This window comes from Elgaria multicarinata, chromosome 10, assembly GCF_023053635.1.
Source record: "Elgaria multicarinata webbii isolate HBS135686 ecotype San Diego chromosome 10, rElgMul1.1.pri, whole genome shotgun sequence".
NCBI lineage: Eukaryota > Metazoa > Chordata > Lepidosauria > Squamata > Anguidae > Elgaria > Elgaria multicarinata.
Genome location: NC_086180.1, coordinates 78,186,551 through 78,212,064, shown reverse-complemented (window position 1 = coordinate 78,212,064; position 25,514 = coordinate 78,186,551). Strand labels below are relative to the sequence as shown.

General features: G+C 40.3%; 1 protein-coding gene across 1 annotated transcript in view; it reads left to right on the top strand.

The window, feature by feature from the left end:
• The window catches only part of TBC1D1 (TBC1 domain family member 1), a 116,146-nt gene that overhangs the window by 77,948 nt on the left and 12,684 nt on the right, over positions 1-25,514 (top strand). Inside the window, exons 13-19 of the mRNA XM_063135867.1 lie at positions 1,725-1,844; positions 3,867-4,006; positions 11,475-11,660; positions 14,403-14,564; positions 18,110-18,268; positions 23,640-23,884; positions 25,184-25,343. Coding sequence (XP_062991937.1) covers positions 1,725-1,844; positions 3,867-4,006; positions 11,475-11,660; positions 14,403-14,564; positions 18,110-18,268; positions 23,640-23,884; positions 25,184-25,343 — 1,172 coding nt within the window. The remainder of the gene's footprint in view (positions 1-1,724; positions 1,845-3,866; positions 4,007-11,474; positions 11,661-14,402; positions 14,565-18,109; positions 18,269-23,639; positions 23,885-25,183; positions 25,344-25,514) is intronic.

Sequence of the window (25,514 nt, the reverse complement as noted above, 5' to 3'; positions counted from 1 at the left end):
GATTTTTTTTAAAAAAAAGCTCCTTGTATGAATTATGTTCCATAGATTAATAAATAATATAGCTTTACTACCGATCAAGAAAGAAGGTTCAAACATGCGTAGCAAACCTCCAGCAGAACAGTGAATGTATTTAGACATTATGTTTTCTAATCCTTCATTCCCAGTCTTTGAAACCATGGTTTCAAAGATTGGGAATGAACTATGTGCACACATAGACCTGGTTCACATGTCACAGTAAGCCACTGTGGGTTAATTCACCTATGAGGCTAAGAGATGTATGCCAGCTGCCATTTTGAATATGCAAGCCATGTACCATGGGTTGTTCTAGGGTTATCCAAGAGCTGTGTAACTCTCAAGTAACCCATGATACAGTACAAGCCATTATGTTCCCCCATTGTGGCTTGCATATTCAAGCCACATGTCTCAGAGACCCAAGAAGGAATTAACTCAAAGTTGCTTATTGTGACATACAAACCTGCCCAGTCTCTCACTTCCCTCCTCCCCTTAGTAATATAGAACAGTTTGTGGCTTGTCAAACTGGCAGACTGTGGTCTTTCCAAACTGGCAAACTGCGGTCCTTCCAGACCCTGTCAGGAATGCAGCTAATGTTTTATTTAGGTTATTAACATGTTATTAAATTTGCAGCTATTTCAAACATGAAGATTGAATTGCATGGGAAATACTTCCCTGTATAGATTGTCATGTGTGTATATGCAGTGTAATAGACACGTGCAATCCTCAGAAGTGATGGTCTGCACATTGTTTTTCATGCTTTTTCCTACATGGGTGTGCTTTCCACATATTGTTTAAAACTGTCCTTATTTATGAGTAAGTAAACATCAATCTTCACAACTTTTGAAGAATGATGATATGTAGATCGAGGAAAGGGGTTGACTTTCCCCCCTTAAAGCTACATGTTTGAATTGTTCCTGTAATGCCACCTTCTCCAGATGTGTTGGACTCTAATTCCTAGCACCTGCTCACCCAGCATGGCTAGCTGAGGGTGCTGGGAGTTGTAGTCCAACACATTTTGGGGACGGATGCTGTAATAGCTTCACTTGTTCCGATTCTGGTTTACTGTCTAGACTGCAAAGCTTTAGAGAGGTACAGAAGTAATGTGCTTATAAGTGTGTACCAGATGAAGTATCCTCATGGCCATTTCACCACGTAGCCATGAGAGGAAAAAAGTTAAAATACACTTATTCAATGCACTTCTTGCCACCTGCAAATAATCAAGCAAAGCCAGCCTAAAACCTGTTAATTTAAGCACGTTTCATTTTTCAGTCTTTCTTATATCAAGAAAACTGTTATACTTGGAAAGTAACAGGGGTAGTGTTTTCCTTGCTACATTCCCCCCCCTTTTGTTTTATGAGATCAACCAAAAAGGAAGCAGTGCTCTCTATTCCTTTCCAAGCAATGCTGAAGAGCCAAGTCTCTTCCCCTGGTTTCCTACTTCCCAAGATACGTTGTAAAAAAATCAGAGAACTGAGGTTTCATATGCTTTGCTGAATTTGGAATAAAGCTTTAAGAAGTAACCTACAAAACAAAATTATATAATGCCTTGCAGTGTTATTCTTTGATTTCTTGTTATTTAGTTTTAACTCCTACGGGTATTATTTTCTTCCTTGTTTGATACTGACTCTTTTATGCTTTGTGTTTTTAATTTTACTTGGCGTACTTAATCTTCCTCATTCTGAACTGCCCCTTTTCAACTACACTCTCAGCACCTCCTACCGTTCTGCTCTACGGAAAAAGCTTCACTCTTCCTCTTCTGTGCCAAACTTCTTAAAATTTCTGGCTCCTGTAGATGAAAATAACACCTCTGACTTTAGGAACACAAAAAGGTAGGGGTCTCTTCCTGCAGCTACATAATCTGTGATTCAGAAACAATTTTTGTCTCAGAATCTGATAAAATAGGCTGCAAGTGGAATTATAGAAATTATTGTTGTTCAGGTTTAGTTGGTGTGATAACAGTGGGAATTTAATTAAAAGTCAAGCTATTTCACTTCAGTGTATTTTATTTATGAATATAAATAATATAATTATAAATAGAAATAATATAGATAATGTGAAGCCCATGAACCACTCAATTTCTAAGGTTATGTGGAAATGGTAATATAAGCTGCAGACCTCATTAAAAACTTTTAGTTAAAGCCGTTTGTGAGTAGAAATTATTTGAATTTCATTGTTGTAGTATTTCACATTATAGAGGAACATCTCCCCACCAGCTGTGGGTTTAGAATAGATCACTAAGGGCCAAACTGCACATTTCAATAATTATGCTTTGTAAAAACAAAACATGCTTAATGCTGCCACATTTATTTTGGAGGGGAAGCAGCCATGGGGCCCTGATTCAGTGCCATGCTCACAATTTTGGAGAAGGATCCCAACTAGTTTCCTACAAACTGCCCCTCCCAGCTGCTATTTGTCCTCAAAGGTACTGGTTGAAGTAAATACCTTTGAGAACAAATGGCAGCTGGGGGAGGATTTGTGGCAGGAAACTAGTGTGAACTGCTGATCTGGATTGAGCTCACAGTGCAGCCGCTCTGCCTTCAAAATAAAAGTGTCAGTCTTAAGCATGCTTTTTAAAAAGCATTATTAATGTAACATGTAGTTTGGCTCAAATGCGACCAACAAAAAATACAGGACTGCAGTTAGAAACTGCAGGAAAGTTTACCTGAGAAGGAAATTGCAAGTAGCATTGGTTTAATTGCCAAGTTTCTCATCAGCATAAATCAGCCCAGTATAAGAAACTTACACTTTTGCTGACTATAGGCTCCATCCAACGAGCATTTTATTGCACGCTTGTTACTGGGTACTCACAGAATCTGCTCAGGTCGCTCATATGACGTTGTCTGCCTCCTGCGCCCCTTTCGCCCCTTCTGGCCTTTCTTGCACGACAAAAAAACCCTCTTTAAGTCCCGTGTTTTTTTAAACTCAGAATTGCTGCTTTCTCCTGCTGTGTGCAGGAGAAGCAGCGCCATTAGAACAGCAGACTCAATGGGCCTCGTGCTCGTTGTGTACTTCCTCTTCTTGAAAGAGGAAGTAACTGAGGAACGAAAACACGGGCGGAGAAGTGAGGTAGGGAGCGTGTTATCCCCCAATGCGATGGAGCTTTATGTCCTAACCTACACCAAGCAGGATATTGCACTATGAAAGCGGTATATGGTATGTGTCGATAGGCCCCAACAGTTGTCAGTGCACTTCAATACCGCTATAAAGCAGTAGTGTGGCTCCTGACTTTTATACACTGCTTTCATAGTGAAATATCCTGCTTGGTGTAGAATAGGCCTATGTGGAAGAATGCTATACTTGGAGCCAAATGTGCAGAGTCTGGAGAAGTATTTAGAGCTTGATGTCTTGGGATATTACCTCATTGGGCTGCTTTTATAAGACCAAGTAAGTAAGGGGAAAGTTACATTATAGCTTTTCCATATTGGGATTTGATTCATCGGTAACAAGAGCTTGCAAATGGAGAACATTTAGGGAAAGGCCCCATCCTTTCTCTAAGGAGCTCATACTACCTCTCATTCCCAGTGCTTGATATTTTCTCAATAAGGATGCCCCAAGAGTAAAGGCTTTCTTTTCTCATAGGAAATCTGGGTGAAGGGGTAGTGGTAGCAGAATATTATTATTGAGTGATCTTCACAGAGGCATAGCAATTTTTCTAATAGGTATGTTGGTTACTTGAAAGAACTAGGGGTAGAATTTCATATATTTTATTTGCAGTTTGTTGCTATGAATGCTTGGAGGATTTGTGTATTTGTATATTCATTCCATTAGATTATAAAACGTATTGCAATTAGCTCATTTTGGAATTATAAAACAATATGTAAATATGTTTTGCACACTTCTTCTAACTTTAGTGACTACAAGCCCAAGTCAAGTGAAGCAGATTTTGTCCATGAAAGCCCTGTGAGGACCCGGCGGCATTCATGGAGACAACAGATATTCCTGAGAGTGGCAACACCACAGAAAGGATGTGATTCTTCAAGTTGGCACGATGGTAAAGGCCTTCTTTAGATAAAACAACAACACCTGCCTGATGTATGCAATAGATGTGCATTATTTCTCGTTACTCTTTAATCACACCTAGCTTGAATTAATACTTCTGTGTAATGTTTTCATTCTCCTACTCAAGATGAAACCATTGTATTTTATTATCTAAGCAAAAAGAAGACACCAGGCTAAACTCTGGAACCTTCTTATATCTCTGCATATCCCAGGAAATCAGATCCAAAAGCACGCTCCTCATTTGTCTAGAACTACAATTAATACCGTAAGACAAAGCTTCAATTGGTGTAGAAATATACCCATATTTTTTATGATTTTTCTATTGTTCCTAAAATAGAGAGTACTAAATAAAGGGCCATAGCTTTATATCTAGGGCTGTGTACCACTTCAGGCCCAAATCGGAACTGAATCAGCTGCTTCGGTCCAAAACTTGATCAGGCCGAGGTGGTCCAGAGTGGATTGGATCTGAAGTGCTTTGGGCCGCCTCAGCCCAATCTGGGGCGTTGGTGAGCTGCTGCCCCTGCCTGCCCATGAGACTTACCTGACCGTCTGGCAGCCATCCATCCTTGATGAGAGCCACCTTTTTAAACAAAGATAGAGGGCTCTGTTGTTTCATAGGTCTAAGGTCACAAGATACAGCACCTTTTCTGTATACACTGATGGTGCTATATAAATAAATTAATAATAATAATAATAATAATAATAATAATAATAATAATAATAATATCACCAGCCGTAATGTTTAGAAAGCCTCACCAGGTAGCTATTGGTTCAGTTTAGATAACACATTTTTCTACCATGGTTTTAGAACAGTGGAGTTTTTTTACCACCATTGAGAAATGTGTTGTCTGGAGGGAAAACCACCCCACGGTGGAGTTTTTTTTTTAGAAAACACTCCATGCTGAATATCCATGCTGTGCAGAGGAGAGTTCCTGTATAACTGTTGTGTTGCATGTTGTGCTGCTATACTGCGGAGTTTCCTGTTGTGTGAGTGAGCTTTTCCCACTGGCTCCAGAGTTGCCTGGCAAGAGCAGCAGTGAAAGGAGCGAGTGCTGCTCTACCATCGGGAGATACCATCGGGAGGACTGGGGGAGGAGAGAGGGCGATGGATTTACTCAGCTCCATGGTAGTCCAGTCACACAACGGTGGTGTTAGAACATATTGTGTGGTGAGTAACCCCTAAAAACTCAGTTGTTGAGTGGGGTTTTCCCACTGCGTAGAGAAAAGTGCTGTCTGAACTGAGCCATTGAGTGTTCTGCTACTACTAGATATATCTAATAGTGGTGTGAAAGCTCCTTATGTGGTGGGGGAGGTAGTGGTGATTTATATGGCAAGTCATCCTGCCCATTTTATCCACTGCATGGAACAGCTGCCAGGCACAGGTTGTTTCAAGAAGTTTCTTTAATGATGGTCATAACATGTAAATTGGCTCTCTGTCATTTCTTTTAACACATTGTCCACATGTCATGATGGATAACTTACAAGAACTCTAAAAACAACTGTGCAGAAATACTCCATTAGCTTTTTTCCCATTTTTTTGTCTATGAAGACACAAGTTTTTGTAATCATAGAAGCCCCAAGTGTTTATTAAGGGTTTTTGTTTGTTTTAAAAAAATCCAACAACATAGTTGCCTTGTCTAGTATTTCTTATCTTATGGTCACACTGTGGTGTTAAACTCAAGATATAATCTGCCACCATAACAATGTCCAACTGCATAAGCTGTATAACTAAGTAACACAAGCAGACAAGGAATGAGACAGGAAGTTGGACGGGGAAGGATGAGGGGATTGAGACTTTGGCATTTTTAAAGGCTTAGTCACGTTCATCCCTTTCCCATGTTATAGCTAGGCTAGCCTTTCTCTATGCTTTCACCTTCCCCCTTTATAGATGCATATTAAAGTTGCTTTATTTATTTCCCCCACCACCACCACCACCATAGTTTTACTCTGCTTTCAAACTAAGGTTCCCAAAGCAACTTTCAAACATAAAAACAATTCAATGCAATATAACATAATTATGTACATACAATAAAACAGCCAGCTAAACAGATTTTAAAAAATACATCAATGTTGTTAGGAAGCCCTGCAACTCCAACAGAGACTACTAAAAAGAAATACATTATCTGCCTAAAGACACATGCACGTTTTCGTTCTCGTTCTCTCTGTCTCTTTCTCTCTCTCTCTCTCTCACACACACACGTACGTACAGGTACAGCAAAGGCCCTTCTAAATAGAAAGGTCCTTTACCTACAGAGTTCCATGGTGAGGCAGTAACCAATGACAAGTATGTCAACTCTATGAAATGCCCACCAGTACTATCTGCATACAAACACATGCACTTCCTCCCCACAGAGCTTGCATTCCTCAAGCATAGATCTACTGCCTTGTTTTCATAAATAGCAGCTGAAATGGTAAACATGTATTGCACCATTTCAGGATGTTTTTCCATGCAAAAACAATTCCCTGTACCTAGAAAATTGGGATATCAAAGAGAAGTGTTTTAGTTTTCTCCCTCACCTGCCAATTTTCTATATGCAAGAGATTTTTTTTTGATGGATCCATTGTATGAGTCCCCACCTGAAGTCTGAAGTGGTACAGCCCAGATACCATCCCACTCTGCTGTTTGTGAGAAATAGGTTAAGTGTCTAGCTGCTACATGAAATGCCCCCTCCCACATATCCAAGTCTGAAGAGGCATTGCCTGCAGTGCAACAACTCATTCTGTGCTTAAACACTAGCTTATTACATGGTAAACATCATGTCCTGGGTTTCACACTTCTCTAGTAACCGCTGTGTGCCTTTCATTTTCATTTGACCTGGAAATACCTTAAAACCCCCGAGGACCATTTGTGATGTAAACTGACTTTTGTCTGGGTAAAAAGGTTTTGGGGCCATGGAGATAATAGCTCAATAAAAGAATCTACTTCTTGTGAAGCAGCAGAGAAAAAGGCAAATTCCATGTTAATGATTAGCTCATGAAGGAGAAAATTAAATGGCCAGTAGCACAATGCCTTCATATAAGTCTGGAGTGTGGCTACATTTGGTATACAGTTGTGTTTGCTCCCTCTCAAAAAAAGACAGTGGAATGCTGAAAGGGACAACCAAAATGATCAGAGGGTTAGAGCATCTTCATGAGACTTTAAGGCAGGCATGATAGCGGTTTATAAAATTATGCATGATTTGTAGAAAATGGATAGAGCTTTGTTTTCCTCTATCTGTTAATGTACTACAACCCAGGGTCTTTGAGTGAAATTGACTGGCAATAGGTTCAAGACAGGTAAAATAAAATTTGCTGAGTTAGATGGCTTTAAAATAGGATTGAAGAAAAATGGAGGATAGATCTATCAATGACTATATGCTGTGATAGCAAGTGGATCCCTCACCATCATAGGCACTACAACTCTGAATAGTAGTTGCTAGGGAGGAAAGGATGTTGCCTTCTTTCTTATGGGATGACTGGCCACTGTTGGGAATTGGACTAGATGGATGATTGGTCTGCCCCAGCAGTGCTACTCTTATGTTTTCTAAACTCAAGGGAGTCTGTGGGCTCATCTACACCAAGCAGGATATTCCACTATAAAAGTGGTATGAAAGTGGTATATAAAAGGCAGGAGCCACACTACTTCTTTATAGCGGTATTGAAGTGCACTGCAGGATCTACACTACTGCCTTATAGCGGTACTGAAGTGCATTGAGAAGTGTTGGGGCCCATGACACATCTACACCAAGCAGGATATAACACTATGAAAGTGGTATGAAAGTGATACATGGTATGTGTCAATGGGCCCCAACAGTTGTCAGTGCACTTCAATACTGCTGTAAAGCAGAAGTGTGGCTCCTGCCTTTTATGTACCACTTTCATAGTGGAATATCCTGCTTGGTGTAGATGAGCCCTGTGATAGAAGGGCTCCATTGTTCTAATCAAAATGTGAGAAATCTTGCAGGGATTCTTTGTAGTAGCTCTTTTTCTAGCCACTGTCCTCAAGCAATGAGGTGACAAATGGCCTAAAAAAACCAAAAAACCAGATTTGAGAAAGGTGGAGGGGGTTAAAGGTTTTCGATTAACTTCATCAATTACATTTGAGACAACTTGATGTTTTTTGAGACAAACATTTTGATGTGTATATCAACAGCAGATGTCTCATTAATATCCTGGCATTATCAGCTACACCCTGCTATTAAGCTGATTTGCAATGACTTTGGTACCAGATACGAAAATATCAGAACTTAAAAAAGGAAAATAGTGGCCATCCTCCTGTATTGTACTCTGTTTTTATCATGTACACTAGATGGCACTGTTTCTCCTGCTTGTGATTCTAGAGGATTGAAGTTTAGTTTGAGTCCCATGTGTTATTTAGGTCAAATGTCATGAATTTTGTATTTATTTCATTATTAATGTGTTCTGGGTTACTTTTGAGAATAAAATAACTTTTTCTAGCAATGGGGTGGATTGGGGCTAAATCTACATTTTGAAAAGAAACACAAATTATTGAAGATCTGACATTTACTAGAAATCTGTCTAAGATCCAGAGAGACCCATGTGTGCACACAGAATGGCTGATGGCTGTTTTTTCCTAGCTCCAGGGGACCCCTGACCTTTGAGGAGGTGTGTGGGAGGGAGGTGCCACTGTTTGGGTTAATGAAAAACTCCCGTATGTGTGTAGAACATAATGTGCAGACCACTGCATTAGATATCATCAAGCATAGTAGTCTTCTGGGTTGTTTGGCCAGTATGGGACTTGGAGGCATTGTGTTATAGTTGTTCAGATCTTACCTGGCTAAGCACTCCTAGAAGGTGGTGCTGGGGGATTACTGCTTGGTCCTGTGGCTTATGGCCTCAGAGGCCTATTTTGTTCCCTATGTTGCTTAACAACTACATGAAGCCATCCAGCGTTTTGGGGTAGGTATCACCATTATGTTGATGGTACCCAGCTCTTCGTCAACTGATGCCACGGATGCTGTGGAAGTCTTGAGCTATTGCCTGGATGGAGTGACAGACTGAATTTGGGATAGCAAATTGAGTCTCAGTCCAGACAAGATTGGTCAGTAGGAAAGCTAATCTAAGATTGGAGCTACAGCCTGTTCTGGATGGGGTGGCGCTCCCTCTGAAGGATCAGATTTGCAGCTTTGGAGTGCTTCTGGACCCGGCGTTACTCCTGGAGGGTCAGGTAGCTGCTGTGGTCAGGAACACCTTTCCCAGCTTTGATTAATGCCCAGTTGCACCCTTTACTGGAGAAGGCAAGTCTGGCCATAGTTTAGATTATTGCAATGTACTATATGTGGGTCTACCCTTGAAGAGTGTTCGGAAACAGCATTTAGTACAAAAGGCAGCAGCCAGATTGCTTTCTGGTGCACACTTTGTTGACTATATTATACTGATCTTGTATCGTCTGTACCAGCTGCAAGTCTGTCTGTGGGCACAGTTCAAGGTGTTGATGCTTACCTATAAAACCTTAAACGGACTTGGGGCCAGGATATCCAAAAAACCGACTCCTCCCCTAATGAACCTGCCCATAGTTTAAGATCCTCTTTGGATGCCCTTTTGCATGTCCAACCATCAACAGAAGGTAGGTTGGTGAAAACATAGGATAGTGGCTTCTCTGTGTCAGAACCCAAAAGGATGTTAGGATGGCTCATTTTTCATTCAGTTTTAGTTGAGCTGTTAAACTTTCTTGCTTCTATATGTCTGTTTAGTATTTTAAACGTATTAGCTCCATGTTTTGTTTTTAAAATTCTGTCCTCTTCTTAATTCTGCTGTTAGTGATGTTTGAAACTTTTACATTATTATAACATTTGAAATTATTTTAAAGTTTTTAAAGTTTTGACATTGTTTTAGATTTTAACTATAAGTCGACTTGGGGGCCCTATTTGGGTTGAAAGGCAACTCTTGAATGGATGAATGAATGAATGTGTTTTTTAGGAACCACCGAGAATTGGGTTTAATAACTTCTGTTTAAGAGCTAAATTTTGTAGACACTGAATTTGAATGATTTAGGGTGCAATCTATCTGGATACTCACTATGAAGATGGCTGGAGCATGGAGGGATCTTCTCCTCTGTGCTCCTTCTGCCTTGCATTTTTGCCTAGGCAGGTGATTTGGCCTGTCTAGGTGCAGCTTCAGGGAGGGGGAGGGGAAGGGGTCTGGAGACCCAATATGAAGCTGCATAAAGCAACTTCCGCAGTCTCCTTCGCTCCTCACCCCTGGGACTACCTCCTTTTTGCACTCCACGCTTTGGTTTCTGAATGTGGAGACATAGGGCTCATCTACACCAAGCAGATATTCCACTGTGAAACTGATATGAAAGCGGTATATAAAAGGCAGGAGCCACACTACCAAGTATACTTAGCACTCTGTGCAGAGTTTGAATGTCCCTGAGGTTGAATGCACTCTGTAGAGGGCGTTGACTGTGGAAACTCGTACCTTTTCTGAAGTCTTTCAATTAATATTTTGTGGGTAACAGATCAATGCCACTTCACATTGTTGTGTTTCAGTGTCTTAACATTATTTATTATTTATTTATTTATTTATTACATTTCTATACCGCCCAATAGCCGGAGCTCTCTGGGTGGTTCACATTAAAGTCAATGTCACATTAAAGTCAATGCTGAAATTTTTAACAATTCTGTCACTGTTTTCTTTGCCATAATTTGCTAGCTTTGTAAGGCACTCAACAATTTTCTCATAACTGTCATTTGAAGGTTGTGAAACACATCCCTCGGATGATTGAGAACTACGAATGAAACAGCATGGCTTATTGATTGCCTTCCTTTTCTTCTTCAAGTTAGCATCAAACACAGGCTCCATTTTGAGTCTGTTCGTGCATCACTGTGAAACAGTAGAGAAAATTGAGACATTAATTGGGTTATTGGTTTAGAATTTTTTTCAAACAAAATATAATTGTAAATTGTGTAGCAAAAATAAAGCAATTTATGGGGTTATTTCAACCACTAATCTTTTCAGAAGAAATGTTCAGGAAATATCCTACGGAAACCTTAAAAGTAAACTTTTTGATAAAATGGTAGGTCCTAAAAATACGTAATGACCTTTTTTTGTGTAGAATTGAAGGCGAAACATTTTTGGTATATATTTTTTTATTTATTAAACGGACGGTTACTTAGAAAAATGGGGGGAAGTGTTTGCAATGGTGTCCATTTTGTTTTTCGCGTGCAGCACTCAAATGCACCATTTTCGAGAGTGACACCATCGAAATTACGTTTCTCCAAGGTCAAACGAAGAGATTGAGACCACTCCCACACTAGCATCATCAAGGAGCCCACAGGAGCCTGTTTTTGTACATTTGACCATAGGCTTAACTTCCAGATTTTTCTCTCCAAACACATTAGGAAATGGATATATTATAATACATGCTTACCTAAGTTTGGAGTGGGGCTGATCTAAAATCCAAACGAATATGTAAATCGCTTCTGAATACTTCTTTGTTATGTTGTTACTTTATTAAGACTACTCTGACTTGGGAGAACTTCCACCCAGATCACCATTACAACCAGTTTGTGAAGATGGCCCCTTTAGGACAGTCAAAGAAGAAAGGAAACGAACATCCAAGGAGCTTCGGGAACTGTGGCAAAAGGCTATTCTGCAGCAGATATTACTACTTAGGATGGAAAAGGAAAACCAAAAATTGCAAGGCAAGTAAATTACTAGGTCAAAAACCTGACCATCGGCCATGCTGGGAGTTGATGTCCAAAACACCTGGAAATCGACCTGCTGCCCACTCCTGGTCTAGATGCCACTTACTTTGTGTTCATTCAAAATCACCTTTTCCCAATAACTTGTCATGTTTGCTTTCCTTCTTTTGCTGTACTTTACCCATAGTTTATTTACTTTATCTTAATAGCCTCTTTACCTCTTTTATCAATGGCAGCTCTTAGCCTGGTTCCTGGAAGTGCTGATAACATGCAAAAATCCTGTCTCCTTTGAACAGTGTCTTTGGTGTTTTGGATTCACCTGTTTATGTTTGAAGTAATGTTCATCTAGATATCTGTTAACATCCTAGTCAGTCTTTCTAACCAAATGCTTCAAGGAGTTGTCCTTGCTCTTTAATCCATTTGACAAATACCGGCTTTAACTACATCCACTGGTGGAGATTGTGTAGATATTTTCATGCCATAGGAACTCTTTTAAAAAGCAATTCCAAAACATTTCTCCTTTTGTATACCAGAGGCATGACCAGAGTATAATTCATGAAAAAAGGAAAATGGGAGGTTGATGGGACACACAGAAGCCCTCCCAGACTCTTGCCTCCAAAACATACTTTTTCTGCATCTTCTGTGGCAGTTCAAAGCAGTCATGATTTGCTGCTCTTCAGTGCTGTTTCTTTCTCCTTCACTTTGTGGCTCTAGTCAAATCATTAGAGTCATAGAGTGAATGAGATGATATACTTTTCTGCATTGCCAATCAAAATGGGCTACATATTATCATCTCTGAATGCAAATACTGCCCCTGTTCAAATGCGTGGATGGGGAGAGGATATCCTAAGCAACTGAATGGCTCTCATTTGCTTCTGGTACTGTTCTGCAAGGCTGCAGGACAGCACAGGTAAAGAAGTACTGCCTAAACAATGTAGGAACACTTCCCAATCACCCTGTGTCATGTTGCAAAAGCTGCAGTGAAGGAAGCAAGGGAAGCATCTTGTTGCCTAGGCAATGGATGGACACACTTCTTCCTCACCATGAAGAAGTGTCACCCCTATTCGTAGTCCAAACTCCTCAAGTATTGCTAGTTTGAAGAGGGCAGAAACAAAAGGTCCTTGTGCCTGAAAGTATACAAAGACAAATCTAAAAATAAAAAATGAGATAATGCTTCAGGCTACTTTTCCACCACAGTGAACAAAGAAAAAACACAGAATAACCCAACAAATCAAAAACTATAACACTGTGCGGCGGAAAAGCCGTAGCATGAGAGAAAGCTGTAGCATGAGATCCTCCCTCATGGTTTAAGTGGCACAATAGCAGCTCCCACATAGGAGAAACAATGTAAGAAGGAATTAGAAATGTTTTTCATGCAAGATGTTTCAAGAGCTGTTTCAGCTTTTTGAATTATGTTCTTACTTCAAACTATTTTGTCATGATCAAGAGCTAGGAGGAGGAAGTGCTAATTCTTGGCTCACGCATGCTTTTCAGTATGCCAGCATGGTGTGCTATTGCAAAGGAACTGGCAAAATAAAAATGGAAAAGAAATATTCTTCATTCTGTGAACTGGAATTGCAGTGGAAGACTAAGCTATCCAAGACTGTACTCTACTTTAAATTGTTGTCTCACTGCTGTAATAAATGAAAGTGCTGTTTTGATGATACATTATGCCTTTAAATCATCAAAGTGACAGTATTCTTATGATGTATCAGAATAGTATGTCCCAAGAATGACAGCGTAGTGGTAATGTATTATCACAACAAGGGCTTGTTGTCCATATATCAAACCAGACATCATTAAAGGGATAACAATGACATGACACATTGCTTCTAAGTTATGCTTAGAGTCCAAGCAGGGCATTTAATGCAGCCCTTTCATGTCTTTCCATCTCCATTTGCCTTGGTCTCAGTGTTCCAGTTCTCTCTCTGTAGAGTTTCCACCTGCGAGGTGGTAATCCCCAGTGTCTTTTCATCTGCAAAGATGTAATCCTTTCTATCCTCCAAACTACAATAACCCTTGTGATATGTGGTCAAGAGATCTCCTTGCCTCCCCTCTTAACTGTGCAGCCTCAGAATAGGAGCACAGCTACCAAGTGCCCAACAGCTAAGGATTGAGATGTCTTCTTTAGCCCAAGGCTGCCTTCACAGCATAATTTCCCCTTCTTATTTCTTCCTGTAACCCTGACCTCACTCAGAGCCTGCCCACATGATACCTCTGTAGTAATACTGACCATATGGCTTGTGTAGGTCAGCTGCCAACATAGCTGCATAATGCCCCATTTTACAGATCATCACAGTTTTCAGCTCAAAGTAACACCAAGCACCATACTATGCCATTTTCCATCTAAACAGTGCAGATAATGCAAGTAAGATTCAATACGCTGTCCTGAGATCTCTATGATATAGGCTGGGATAGAAATGTTTTAATAGCTAAATAAATAAATACTGTAAACTTCAAGTTAGGACATGCTTTATGATACCATCTTTTGAAATGCCCATCATGAGGCATTGCTGAGAGGCAGAACATAGGATATGAGTCAATAGCATTGCTATGTTTCTTATTTATTTTCTTTCCCTTTCAAAACTGCTGAGACATGCTTGCCCCCTCTTCCTTCTTTCCTTTTTTTCCTGTCATGGTTCACTGGGACTGATGTTTTCAGTGAACTGCCTTAAATAACTGTTTAAGAGCCATTTATCATACACTGAATGCCATTAATTTGTGTATATTTAATCTTCTCAGCTTCTGAAAACAATCTGCTAAATAAACGTCTGAAGCTGGATTATGAGGAAATCACCCCATGCCTTAAAGAAGTAACATTGGTCTGGGAAAAAATGTTGGTATTGCCAGGAAGGTCAAAGATGAAGTTTGACATGGAAAAAATACATTCTGCTGTTGGGAAAGGTGAGCGTATTTAATTATTGTAGGATGGACATATGTATACATGTTGTTGAAAAGTGAACTATTATATTGTTGTTGTTATTATTATTATTATTATATTTCAGCGTATCCCACCTTTTTCACAATACTGGGACTCAAGGTGGCTTTATTAAATTAAAACATATACAATTAAAACATATAAATAGAACTATACAAAAGTTAAAAATATAATTAAATAATCTAAATTATTAAAACATTAAAAAATTAAAAGACAAATCTCAAATAAAAAAAAATCCAAGGTGTTAACAAGGTCTAGAATATTACCCAAAGATCTGCTGGAACAAAAAGGTTTTTGCTGCCTCTGAAAGTCTAACGAGGGTATTGGTTATATCAATATGGCTGTATATCATTGGCCATGTGCAATTGCTTGTGCTTATAGTGTGCTGCATGCAAATTTCGGATGATCCATATTTGCATTATTCATGAGCCACTCTCTGGTGAAAGGACTGAGGGGGGAAAAGTGGCAAAGGAGTAGGGCTGCTAGCATCATGGCGCCATGGGCTTTACATTAGTTTATTTAGAAAGCAGGGCTGTGTCTACACGGCACCGAGTTGGCGTTGCCTCCCTCCAAAACCCTGCAGTTTTACTCACCTGCAATGGTGTTGGGTAAGCCCGACGCTGAGGAGGGAATGCGGGGTTTCCGGTGGCCATTCCCTGGTGGAAGGTGGCCAATCGCCAGCCCCCTTCCACCAGGACCACCCCTCAGATTGGCCCCAGAGTGACATCAGATACCGGAAGAGCCTACCGACCTTGTTTCCAGTGAAAATGTTGGGGTGAGTCCCCAATTTTTTCAATGCACAACATCGCAGGAAAGCTCCACAGTGGCTGCAAAGCTGTAGCTGTGTCATGTAACTGCGTATGGGCAGCCTCCAGGAGTGATCCACAGGGTATGGTTCAGGAAATGTATTTGTTTATTATTCACATTTATATGCCACCTTATTTGTTAAAAAGCCAATTGAGCTCAAAGTTTGTGCCTAGTCCAGAAACTTCAACTAGTTCAAAATATGGCAGCCAGGCTGGTCACCAGTACACCTAGGGGTGACCACATGACACCAGTTTTAAAATCTCTTCACTGGCTGCCAAGTAGTTTCCGGGCGAAGTATAAAGTGTTGGTTATCACATTTAAAGCCCTACATGGTTTAGGTCCAGGCTACTGCCTTCTCCCGTACAATCCGCCCTGAACACTCATGTTCTCTGGGAAGAATCTACTTCAGTCAGTCAAAGTTAGGCTGACAAGTATTACCCAGAGGACCTTCTCTTCTGCTGCTCCCAGACCGTGGAATGGCCTGCCAGAGGAGACTCGTCAACTTAACAGTCTATTAGCATTCAAGAAAGCTATCAAGACTGATCTCTTCCGGCACGCCTATCCAGTGGAATTTTAAGATGTTTTTAGGATGTTTTAACAATGTATATTATGTCTTAATTCAGTTTTATGTATTTTATATTTACTGTTGTTCCCCACCTCGATCAAAATGGAAATAAAATTATTATTATTATTATTATTATTTTATTATTATTATTATTATTATTATTATTATTATTATTCTGAGATCAGTGGCTTGATCTAAAGTCTGGGTTTTATAGATCTTATTCTGATTCCTGAAGTAAGTCCACAGCATACTTTTAAAATCCATATGGGCTATCTCATTCCTAGACTATCATCTTAGACACTATATACGTTTTACACGATGGTAACATTCCAGCCCTATTTAGGCATTCTACATCAGAGTATACTAAACACACAAGGAGGTGGGGAGCATGCTTTGGAACTCTATTTTTTCAGCATTCCAGATCACGTGGAGAGCCTCCATAGATACAGTAGGCTCTCCTCTTAAGAAAGTTCTCCTCCACATGCACAGGGGTATGAAAACGTTGATGGAGGGGGACGGGGCTAGCATGCTCTCTTTCCTCATGTATTTAGTATTCAGATTCCTGAATGGGGTTTCCTTCTCAAAATTAAAAGTGTACCTGTAAGGAGAAAAAAAGCTAAGGGGTTGTTTTCCCCCCTGAAGTATCTACTGTATATGTTTTTAGGTTTAGAACCTAGTGCCTCTGACACTCGCCTACCAATCCTGGCATTGTTCTTAGACAACTGCGCAGGAAAAGTGCCAATTAGGATGATTTAATATAAACACTTAAGCTGTATTTCTCTTTCATCCCCCTCTGTTCCTTTCAGTGATGATCAGTGGGATGGAAGTGGAAACTTCTCCATTTGAGGCTTCTGAAACCCTGAGGCTGTGGCTAAGTGGTCTGGCATACTGCTGAACAGAGGCAGGGAGGGTGCATTTCATTAGCATTCCTCCAAAGTACATCTTTTTGATGATTTTCCCATGCACCCTTGTTCATAACTCTTTATAATGCAGCTGCTGGTTTTGAGGGGATAGGAGAGTGGTGAAAAAAAAGTTTGTGAATCCCTTAGGATTGTTGCATATTTCCAACCAAAATGTTATTAGACATTATCTAACACCATACTCCTAGATAAAGAACAATAGAAAACATGATTAGACAAATGACAGACAAATATGATGCTTTTTCAGCATTTATTTATGCACAACTGATTCAACACTCAGTGTTCATATCTGAAAATGTATGTAGTGGCAAGCCCTTGAGCAGCAATGACTTCAAGTAAGTGTTTCCTGGAACTGTTGGTCAGTCTCTCACATTGGTTTTGAAGGATTTTGGCCCATTCCTCCTTCAAAAATATAGAAATGCTTCAACTCACTGACTTTTCAGGGCTTCCTTGCATGAACAGCTCGCTTCAGATCCTGCCAGAACCATCAGGAGTACCGGGGGAGGAGAGAGGGCAGAGGAACTGTCAATCAAACTTCGCAATGGATTTTACTCAGCTCCACAGTAGCCCACAGTCACACAATGGTAGAGTTACAACATGTTGTGTGGGAAGTGCCTCCTAAAAACTCAACCATTGAGTGGAGTTTTCACACTGCATTGTGTTGTCTGAACTGAGCCAGTGTTTGTTTTTCACCAAACAACATTTTTCATTGAGGCCAAAATGTTCTACTTTTGACTTGTCTGTCCAGAGAACATTGTTCCAGAAGTCTTGGGGATCAGTTATGTGATCTTTAGCAAAGTTCAGATGGGCAGCAATGTTGCTTTTAGAGAGCAGTAGTTTACTCGTGGTTCCCCTCCTGTGAACACCATTTTTGTTCAGATTAACCTCCTTTTCAAATCCAGTATGGATTTAGCTTCTGCATTCAACCTACACTGCCTTTGGCTGGTTGAGGAAGGAGAGCTTGCCAACCTCAGGATCCCCATCTTGACTGGAACTTCAGACTCATCCAAGGTGTTCAGTACTGTCCTTTGTGGACCTCTCTTACCATTTGATATCTTAGGATTTAGTAGATAATATATGTGAATTAAGGTACAAGTTCTTAGATAATATTGTTTGAGACAAATCGTGTTTGCAGTGATATAACTAGTCTGTAGTAATCTTCCCTCTCTCAATTAATTGTTTTTCTTTGCTCCTATTTTTTTTTTTTTTTTTTGTAAAGGAGTCCCTCGACATCATCGGGGTGAGATCTGGAAGTTTTTAGCAGAACAGTACCAACTTAAACATCAGTTTCCAAATAAACAGCAACCAAAGGATACACCTTACAAAGAACTCTTAAAACAATTAACCTCCCAGCAGCATGCGATACTTATTGATCTAGGTAAGTTTACAAAACAATAAATAAATTTGAAGTGATTCTTAGTACTTCATATTCTGCAGTGAAGGGGCTCTTTAATATGAAAGTCATGCTTTCTCTTAAAAAAGAAAAGTACCCTGTTGCAATCTATATGCATTAATGAGCTATCTTGGTTGGGGCACTGTTTGAGGATCATAGCAGCTGAGATACTGTACTGTGCATAACATTGAGTCTTCAAGATCTCAGCTCTCAGTTTTTTTCTTTGCTTTTCTTTTTGTAAGGAAAGGAAAGGAGAATGCCGCTCTAGTTTTCATGACTACAGAGGAAAACTTGAGAAGTTAGATTAGTACATTCAGAGGTTCAGAAATTCATAATAGTTTAAGCGGGGGGGGGCATGAATATATAAATAGGCCTGTTGCAGATAATGTTTTCTTTGCTATCAGAAAATCCCCCTGATTTCTGATTGTGATGGCTATGTGCCTACCTCCCGTTATCAGAGGTACTAAGTCTATATACACCAGTTGCTGAGGAACATGGGTGGGAGGTTGCTGTTGCACCGTGTCCTGCTTGTGGTTTCTGGTCGTCAGCTGGTTAGCCATTGTATGAACAGAGTGTTGGTCTAGATGGACCCTTGCTCTGATCCATCAGGGATCTCCTTTTGTTCTTATACAAGATTTTTGCCCCTAAAAATGTGCAAAGTCAGGGCATTAAGTCCTTCCAATTCCTTTCTGCGAGCAGGACTCACCATCTGCGCAACAGTGATATAGCATTTCCCAGAGGAAACCCTGAAACAAACAGAAATGCTTGTTTCTTAATTGGGGCAGATAGGGGGAGCTCCCTTATACAAACTCCGCTGACTTGCCCCAGTCCAGAAACAAGTGTTTTTACTTGTTTATTGTTACCATGGAAATCTTCCTTCCGCAAGTTGTGGATCCTGCTTGTGGGCAGGAATTGGGAGTGCATAAGGGAATTGGCAGAGGCATAAGCGCCCTGTTGGATTCTGCCCTAAGTCTTACACTATTGAATTTTAAATAAATAACTTGTATATTTGTTTGTTAAAATGCTACTTTAATGGACTAAAATGAACAGATGTCCACATCCTAAGGTCTAAACAACTGAAACTGATCCCACAAAACCAGACTAGACATTGTACTGGACACCTCCATAGATCTATATCAATGGTGTCATGTTCCACACAAATATGAGGGATTTTACCCTCAAGGTGCCATACAAAATTGTCACAGAAGCCTCTGGGGACTCCCCTACTTCCCCAGCAGTGGGAGCAGGAATCCAGTTACCACTCAAAAAAGCTTTGCTTGATAGGGTAAGAACACTTTGCTGTCATCACTGTCACAAAAGTAGGCATGATTATGTGCTCTCACTTGTGTCTGGTCATAGTCACTACGAGACTTGTGACTTCTGCATTCCAACAACTGTCCTGTCTGTTTCATAGCTTGAAGCTCCTTGGTAAACCAGGAAGCAAACCATTGGGCTCTGCATCTCAAGAAAGGGTTCTTGGGAGCAGTTGTGTAAACAGGCTTCTCAATCTCAGTATTCCATAGCAAGGCCAGGGCTTCAACAAGAGCATTAGCCATGCCAATAGGAAGCTTTCCTATTGCATTCAGTAGTCCTTCATCTTTCTTAAGTCTCAGTTGGAAGGCCACCTTAAGGGACCCACAACTCCTTTGGATGGGTTTAGACATTGCCAATCTAATCTTCACCAGGAAGTGATCTAACCATGAAAATGGGGTTATCAAACTGCCTGGTCACTGAGGTCATCTGAGGGCATGCTCCTGGTCTGTTCCACATAGACCTATCGTCCGATTGGAGTCCACCAGGGAAGAGCCTTCAGTGTGGTGCCTCCCCCCCACGAAATTCCCTGCCTGTAGAGCTCAGGCAGGCGCCAACTCTGAATGCCTTCCGGCGCCTCCTGAAAACGTTGTTGTTCCAGGAAGCCTTCCCTTAATGACCATCCATGGTTTATTTTGCACTTTCGTTTCTTTTAAAAATTTACTTTTTTATTCTGTTTCTATTCTATTTTATCTTGTTCACCACTCTGGAATTTTGAATGGGGAGTGGTATATAAATATTCTAAATAAATAAATAAATAAAAGATGGGATGAGGAGGACACAACAATTTCAGTTCATTAATCTTCTGCCCAGTAAAAAATCACAGTGTTGGCATGGAGTCAAGGATGTTTTGAGGCAGCAGCATCGTTGCTCTGAATTCTTGGGCTGGCTTGACCAAGATCGCCACAATAAGGATATTGAAAACCTTCAGGATGATCATCCTTGGGTTTTCCAACACCATAGCAGAGACCACCTCAGGCAAGGAGACCAGTGGGCTGCAGGGTGGTCTGTATACCAGCAGCATCCCTGCTCTGTGTTTCTGGGTCAGCCCCAGGTTCAGACACTCAACCCTAGCACCCGAGTGGACTAGTCTTCTTGTGAAGGGAGACTGAGTCATTATAGATGACAGCCAACTCCCCTTCCTTAGCCTGAACTGTGTACTTAGGTTTACAGAGCTTGGCAAGATCTAGTCAACCCAGCTAATCCATCTCAGTGATACATGCCAAGTTGACCTCTTTGTCCACAATTAAATTGTGGATGATTGCTGTCTTACTATGGACCATCCTGGCACAACTAGGCCAGAGGGCAAGACAACACAAAAGCGGTTGGTTGCAGAGAAACCTGAAGAGAGGTTAGGTCTTGGATTTCTTTCGACTCTAGCATCTGATTGGCTAATCCAATCCCCACCTCTATCTGCCCATGACTACCAAAATAGGGGTGACCCAAAACCTTCCCCTGTTATCGCATCCCAAAACCAGAAGGTCAAAATAATTTGCAGTCAGCCACAAAATACCTCAATTGCTCAGTAAGTTTTAGAATTAATAAAGTACAACAAAATCCTATGATTTTACAGGAATTACAGTGCAAAGTCTAGAAAAGTTTTTTTTTAACATCTGATAATATTTGGAGCTGATATGTGATAATTTGGAGTTACTTTTTTGCAATAGCTGAACCAAACACATTTTGCTGGTTTCTAAGGCTTTTTTCTTGAATAAAAAGCCTAAGCTTGAAAAGTATCAGGAACTTTTCCTCCTTGCATTATGATATGCTACTTGAGGAGGAGAATTGCTTCTGAGCATGAAAGAAGTGACTTTCACCATTAAATCAAAACAGCTCACTCCCACATGAGGTTTAAGATCCTTCTTGGTGTTTGAACTTTTATTTCTCACCTTTCCAGTGAGAGGTGATTTCCAGAAATGCCTCAGCCATGTCAATTATGCTTTTAAAAGAAAAAGAAATTAAGTAATTTGTCTTCCTTGTGGTGGGTTTTACATTCTGGGTGCACCCCCTCCCCCAATTTTAGTTAGCTAGTTCATGTCTTATAGGTGACTCTTTGCTGAGTTGGAACACTCTGCCAAACAGGAGACATTGAAAAGGACTGTTCAGCATGTGTTGGAACAACTCCTACTTTGGGCAAGGAGGTAACTTCAGATCAACACAAGCTGCTCTACCAGTTAGCAAGCAAAGCACGCTACATCTGCAGAAGCAGTGGATTCCCTGCCAGCCTGGGCAGTGAGCAGCCAGACCCAGAAATCAAATACAGCCTTCCTTTCTAGAACACAATGTGTAAAGCTCTAATCTGTCTGCAGGAAGACTTAGCTTTAGGCTTTGTTTCTTCTTAAAACTAAGAGGTCTGATCATATCTGGCAAAGCAACACACCTCCCCTGAATGCAGTGATTCAGAAATTAAAGAATAGTTCAGATTTAACAAGTGAAAAGCTGCAAAGGACACTGCAGCTATACTGGCTTGTTGTTGGATTGTTCAGGGTGAAGTTTTCAGGGTGACTTGTTGTGATATCCAAGCCTGGCAGACTGGCTTGTGCATGTTTTGTAGGAATAGGCCACAGAGGCACTTGGCAAGAGCGTTGAAAAACCTGGATGCTCCTAACAGTGCCCTCTGCCCGCCCTCCTCTAGCTCAGTGGTTCATTTCACAGCAACTGACTGTGAACCAAGTTAGCACATGTATGCATGATTGACCTACTCTGGGTAAGCATGTGCCCCCTCCCCATTCGAGACTGTGGCGATTTGGGAGGGGAAATTTAAGTTCCCCCTCCCATTTTCATGCCAAACATGCCCCCCTCATTATTATTTTTAAAAAATAGCCATTCAATCACACATGCAGGCATTACTGTGCTAGGAAGAGGAATTGGCTACAAGAAGCAGCAAGGAGGCTTTAAAAATGTTAAAGAAAGAAAATAGAATCTTAAACCACCTCATCCTAAAAAGTAAAGTAATCCCCACTCTCCACTCTAAAGATATGGCATATATATGTTAATACAAGTGCTTTGCAAGGCATCACAGCAGGAGTATGGAGGAGTTGTCTTGCAAAGGGCCCTGGGATATGTGCTGGGGGCAGGTGGGAGGACAAAGGGGGAAACAAACCATGGTAAGCCAAGAAGCATCCGATCATGTTTCAGCGTGGCTTAGCGAGCAATTTACCAACCCACCGTGGCTTGTTTTCAATGTGGCTTATTGTGACATAGAATCATAGAGTTGGAAGGGGCTATAAGGCCATCGAGTCCAACCCCCTGCTCAATGCAGGAATCCACATTAAAGCATACCTGACAGATGGTTGTCCAGCTGCCTCTTGAATGCCTCTAGTGTGGGAGAGCCCACATTGTGAACCGGCCCTCTCTCTGCTTTCAGAATGGTAAATCAACAATAGTTGCCCAAACATGTGCCCACCATATCCTTGCTTCAATTTTCTGCTCTGCTGCTACTTCCAAGATCCATATGACCTGATGGGGAAACAGGAACAGAATCCTAAAGCTTTTAAAACCTGATGTTAGTTTTACCCTACCCTGTGCCTGTTTACCCTACCCAGTGCCTGTTTGCATTCTCTTCCCCTCCTTATTGCTTTACTATGATTTTATTAGAATGTAAGCCTATGCGGCACGGTCTTGCTATTTACTGTTTTACTCTGTACAGCACCATGTACATTGATGGTGCTATATAAATAAATAAATAAATAAATAAATAAATAAATAATAAATTGGCATAAGCATAGAACAGATTCTGTTAGGACTTTCAGCACAGGAAGGTACTCCTAGGTAAGAGCCCACCCCACACCTTAACTAGAACTTGTTTTAGCCAAACAGATCTATTGTGCCAATTTGGCTAAATAAGATTTGTTGCATTTATGATGATATTTAGAGAGAAAAGGCTATATTGGGCTTAAATTATTTAATAAATACTAACAGATGAATTTTGCTGTATAATTTCATAGGTAAGAGTGCCTGAAAATTATTCTTTATTTCACATGACAACATGGCATATTTGCTTTCATTAATGTTTATATTGCTAACCTCAGTTTTGTTTTCTTAGGCCGCACCTTTCCAACACATCCATATTTCTCGGCTCAGCTTGGAGCTGGGCAGCTGTCACTCTACAATATCTTGAAGGCCTATTCCCTCCTGGATCCAGAAGTAGGCTATTGCCAGGGCCTTAGCTTTGTAGCAGGTGTGCTATTGCTTCATATGAGTGAAGAAGAGGCTTTCAAGATGCTCAAGTTCCTTATGTTTGACATGGGCCTTAGGAAGCAGTATCGACCTGACATGACAATTTTACAGGTTAGAGTTCCTGCTTGTATCTCGTTTAATGCAGTGAAAAAGGAAATTTACATTGAATTTCTTTCCACCATATGATCATAAAAGAGGAGAGGACACTTGTGAATTTTGACTGCACATGTATTCAGAAGACTTGAAAAAGAGAGTGTAAAATGGGAACATTATCAGTTGTGTTTGCTGAAGATGGGGCAAAAGAAGCATGTGATAGATCAATAAGCTTCCAGTATTTATTGTTCATACAGAGATAGATGAAGTTTTCCTCTTGGAAGGCTAAAATTGGGACTCTAAAAGGTGGGGCTCTTTAATAACATTTTGGAAATTATTGCATCACAATACTTCTGCAAACATAAATAAATAAACAAACAAAGGATGTTTTTGTTTTGGAAAATTTGTAGTAGTTGATATAAAATCGTTTTAGTTTTCTCTTTCTTTTTGTCAGATGTGTCCACAAATTGTGTCCACCCTAAGAAACAACTTTCACTGAATGCATCAGGACTTAATAAAAGTCCAAATAATCTTTGCGTGGAGAGTCAGGCTATGATGAATGATAAAACTTAGCAATATTAAACTTTGTTCTACTGTGGACCATTATTCTAATATGTTATGAACCACTATATTTTCTTATTCTATAATAACTAAGTGTGTGTGTGTGGGGGTGTTTAGAAGGCTTCTCAATTAAAACTCATCTCCTTCTGTACTGGATCAGCTGTATTAAATGTCGGATAAAGCAAAAGATTTGGGTCTGAATTGTAATCATAACTAAATAGCATAAGAGCATGTGCAAATCTAAGAAGTGGGTGGCTATTAAAAAGAGGGACTTTTCTGTTGTGGCACCCCGGTTGTGGAATGAGCTATCCAGTGAGGCTTGCCTGGCTCCTTCGTTGTGGTCTTTTCAGCACCAGGTGAAGACCTTATTTTCTCAGGCATTTTAGTCTTTCAGTTTCGGTTGTTTTAAATCTGTTACTGTATTTTTAATGTTTGCACTGCTGCTAGGTTTATTTTGGTTTCCATTTTTAGTTTATAATGTAGTTTTAAACTTTTATATTATATTTATCATGTTGTATAATTGTTGTGAAGTACCCAGAGAGCTTCGTGTATTGGGCTGGAATACACTGGAATACAGAAGACAGGTTTAATTCAGCTAAGCTTTGCTATCTGTGTCTCTTCTTGTTATGGTCTTGCTATCGTGCAAGTGGATCACAGACCACCTGTAGCTTACAAACTACAGTTTAAGAATCAGATACGTAAGATAGCCTTCCTGTTTCACTGACATTTTCCTCTTTTTTGTATTTGCTTTTGCAGATCCAGATGTATCAACTTTCTCGACTTCTTCACGATTACCACAGAGATCTCTACAATCACTTTGAAGCACATGAAATTGGTCCAAGCCTGTATGCTGCCCCCTGGTTTCTTACAATGTTTGCCTCTCAGTTTCCCCTGGGATTTGTGGCTAGAGTATTCGGTAAGTCACTGTTATTGTTAAGGATAAGTTGGAATCATATTTGATATCAGGTTGTCGGTTGTCATTAAGAAAATAGCTTGTTTGAAATGCAAGAGGTTTTTATGAGCTTTCTTGAGTATGAGAAAATCAGCTAACAGAAGGATACGACTGGTTTTCATAAAGTCACACAGA